We start from the raw sequence: 3,092 nt of genomic DNA on the forward strand, positions 1-3,092 counted from the left end.
TTTTAAAAACGATCGCACTGCAAGGATATATAATTCAAAGTTAGCTTATTTTTTATTTGTTTTTCAATCTCATCCTTAAAACTTTATAGAACAAAAGTGTACTGTACTTTTTGTATTTTTCTTTTAACCACTTAAAGTTCAAATAAAATCTTCTGAAATTAATAAATACACAAACAAGTTGCCTCGCATGATGTTTGCCAATTATCTAGCATCATCAAATCATACGATTTCCCTTGATTAAAGATAATTGTTTCTTGTTTAAGATGCAACTCAATAATTTGATGTTTTCCAAAAAAGAAAAAAAAAAACTTTCGAAGCGAAGAATGCCAACGAATAGAGTTTACCATTATTACCATTATTAAATTATTATAAATTATAGAAAGCTAATTTGCTGTACACTCAGTTATTGACGTTCGGCACACATGCATACATACATACATGCCTACACGAATCGCTGTATGCCACCTAATTGGTTAGTGGAGTAGTAGACAAACTTTGCGCATTTTGCTGCTACATGCATAAATGTTTGCATATGTATATCTCTCTCAACCACCAGCTCGAGCTCCAGCACCGTCACCACCGCCCCATATTTGTGCAAACAATGGCCAACACACACACACACACACACACAAAGCGGGCGAAGCAAGTTAAAAAAAACCAGCTGGAGAGCTTTGGCGCAATAGTTTTATTTTTTTTCTTTCTGTTTGTTTCTATGTTTTCTTTGTTTTGGTTTCTGTGTTGCTCGCTTTTCGGTTTGTTTTGTGTAACAAGTTTGCATATGTAAATAGAAAATATAATTAAAACTAAAATTGGAATGTAATCGTCTATTATTTCTCCCTCACTGTATGAGTTGTGTGCATTTCATTTATAAATTATGCAACAAAAAATTCTTCAATAAAAATCAAAAGACTTAGGCCACAAACTTGCCGACTAATAGAATTTCTTTCAACTCAATTTTTTTTTAGCTGATTCATTAAAACTTCTACATAACTTCCCTTTCTCTATCTTTATGTCTCTCTTTCTGAATATCTCGCTTGACATTGACCTTCATCGGTGTATTATTTCTAATTAACAACTCCCCCGGGCTAGAAGCAGTAGAGAATATACCAAAGAGGAAGAGAATTCGTGCCCAATTCTTGAAATATTTTTTCGATATACCCTAACGATAAGTGGGTATAGTGCTTATATTGCAGAGATATCACGTCTATATATTTGCTCGATTTGTTGCTATGCTTTAATGTCATCTTAACAAAATTCAAAAGGTATGAAAATATCGTATGCAGTTAACAAGACATTAACTGCCTCATTACTTTTTCATGTGCCCAAATCGATTCAGCATCATGTCAAAATTCTGGCGACCTTTAACACTCATCAAAGACCTAGCCAAACCCTTCTTTTGATTGCCCTTCTTTTGATTGCCCTTCTTTTGATTGCCCTTGATTTGATTGCCCTTCTTTTGATTGCCCTTCTTTGGTTTGAGTAACATCAGATTTTGGACTTCCGCAATCTTGCGTCTTACCATAAGGATATAGTGCATGCGTTTAGGTGGCGGTAGATTATACCAGGCCAGACGTGAGAGACGACCAATTTGTCGCTTGCTGAGTCTAGCCACTTGACGAGCATCCATGGCAGCGACATAGTCCTTGTGGAAAAACTTATAGGGATGCAAACTTTTTATGTATTTTTTCATGTCTTCTATTGTTGGTGCCACGGTCTGCTTTGCAGGTAGCACGGGATGCTTTGTAGGGCGTCTTGGAAACATGGTGCGTGAGAGCGGGACTCCTTTCTTCTTGTTAATATTATAAATACTAAAAATTTAGTTAAAACGTTGATAACAAATTTAGAAAAATACTTTTTTTTAAGGGATTTTTCAACCGATTTGTTTGTTTCTATCTTTCAGACTGAAATGAATTTGTAGTTACATTTTTACATTTGAGCAGTGACAGAAATCGATATGTATAATTGATTATAAGTTTAAGTCATATTTTTTTACTTGATAGTTTGAATAAGTAAATGGTGGAAAGGTTTATCTTGAATAGACCCAAATATGTAATAATTAGGAAGTAACCCCAAAAGCTTTCCTAAGTTGTTATGGTAACAATATAAAAAGTGTTTAATACGATTTTTAAAGAACGTGCTTTATCCTTTATTGCAGGTATTGTGGAGCCACTTAAAAGGCATTAACTCAATATTCCACTGTAAATACAACTAGATTATAGACTAAAATCAGTTCTTTACCGACAAAGGCAGTAGGCGGGAGAGTGAAAAATAAAAAGTGAAAAGTAGGCCATGTCCATTTGCCTAGTTTACCTGCCTCATTTCCTACTTCCATATTTCACATTCTAGAAAATCGTGCTCGAGAGTATAGTTCTAATAATTAAAACAAATTTAAAGTAAAAATAAATTTCAAATAAAAATGCCCAATCCCTATTGGCCTAACTTTAACAAAAACGGCAAGTTTAAACAATTTGCCCAAAAACTGAAGGTTTCCAAAAAAATGGCTACAGATTGGCGCAGACAAATTATGAAGCCCAAGCCAAAGTGGAAGGATGCACCAAAATGTGCTAAATTTAATGCTCGTCCAAACCAAGGAGTATCAAGAAAAAACATCGTGTGGCCGATAACGTGAAAAAAATGGCGGTCAAAAGCCTGAAGTCAGATGGTAAAGAAGTACAAACAATAAGAAATAAAAAAGAATGGCTTAAGGCCGCAGCTAAGGTCGATCAACTGGAAAAGTTCAAGAAAATCGTTAATAAACATCCCCGAGAGCTGGCCATACGAAAAGGACACACCAAGATAAATATCACTGGAAATGACCAAAAAGTTTTGGTTAAGGTCAAGAAAGATGAGGACAAAGCAAATAAAAGAAAATAAGGCTTACGTATATATTGAATTTTTTTGCATTAGAATTGACAACGATTCTATAAATTTTTTTAAATTTCTATAATTACTTTTTTCGACCCATATTTGTATTTAAAAACCAGAGGGCCGGGCTAACTTCGACCGCGTCAAAGTTTGTATACCCTTGCAATTTTTTTGGTAACTCTTTCCATACCTTTAGCCATCAAAGTGGAAAAACGTTTGAGCTAAAA

General features: G+C 34.4%; 1 protein-coding gene across 1 annotated transcript; it reads right to left on the minus strand.

The window, feature by feature from the left end:
* Nucleotides 1-1,209: 1,209 nt before the first annotated feature.
* On the minus strand, nt 1,210-1,831 carry LOC124461014. The gene is made up of 2 exons (XM_047012604.1): nt 1,442-1,831; nt 1,210-1,396 (listed from the first exon to the last, which is right to left on the minus strand). Exons 1-2 carry the CDS (start codon nt 1,760-1,762, stop codon nt 1,307-1,309), a joined length of 411 nt encoding a protein of 136 aa, XP_046868560.1. The 5' UTR covers nt 1,763-1,831; the 3' UTR covers nt 1,210-1,306.
* Between the last annotated feature and the right edge of the window lie 1,261 nt (nt 1,832-3,092).

This window comes from Drosophila willistoni, unplaced genomic scaffold, assembly GCF_018902025.1.
Source record: "Drosophila willistoni isolate 14030-0811.24 unplaced genomic scaffold, UCI_dwil_1.1 Seg177, whole genome shotgun sequence".
NCBI classification, from domain to species: Eukaryota; Metazoa; Arthropoda; class Insecta; order Diptera; family Drosophilidae; genus Drosophila; species Drosophila willistoni.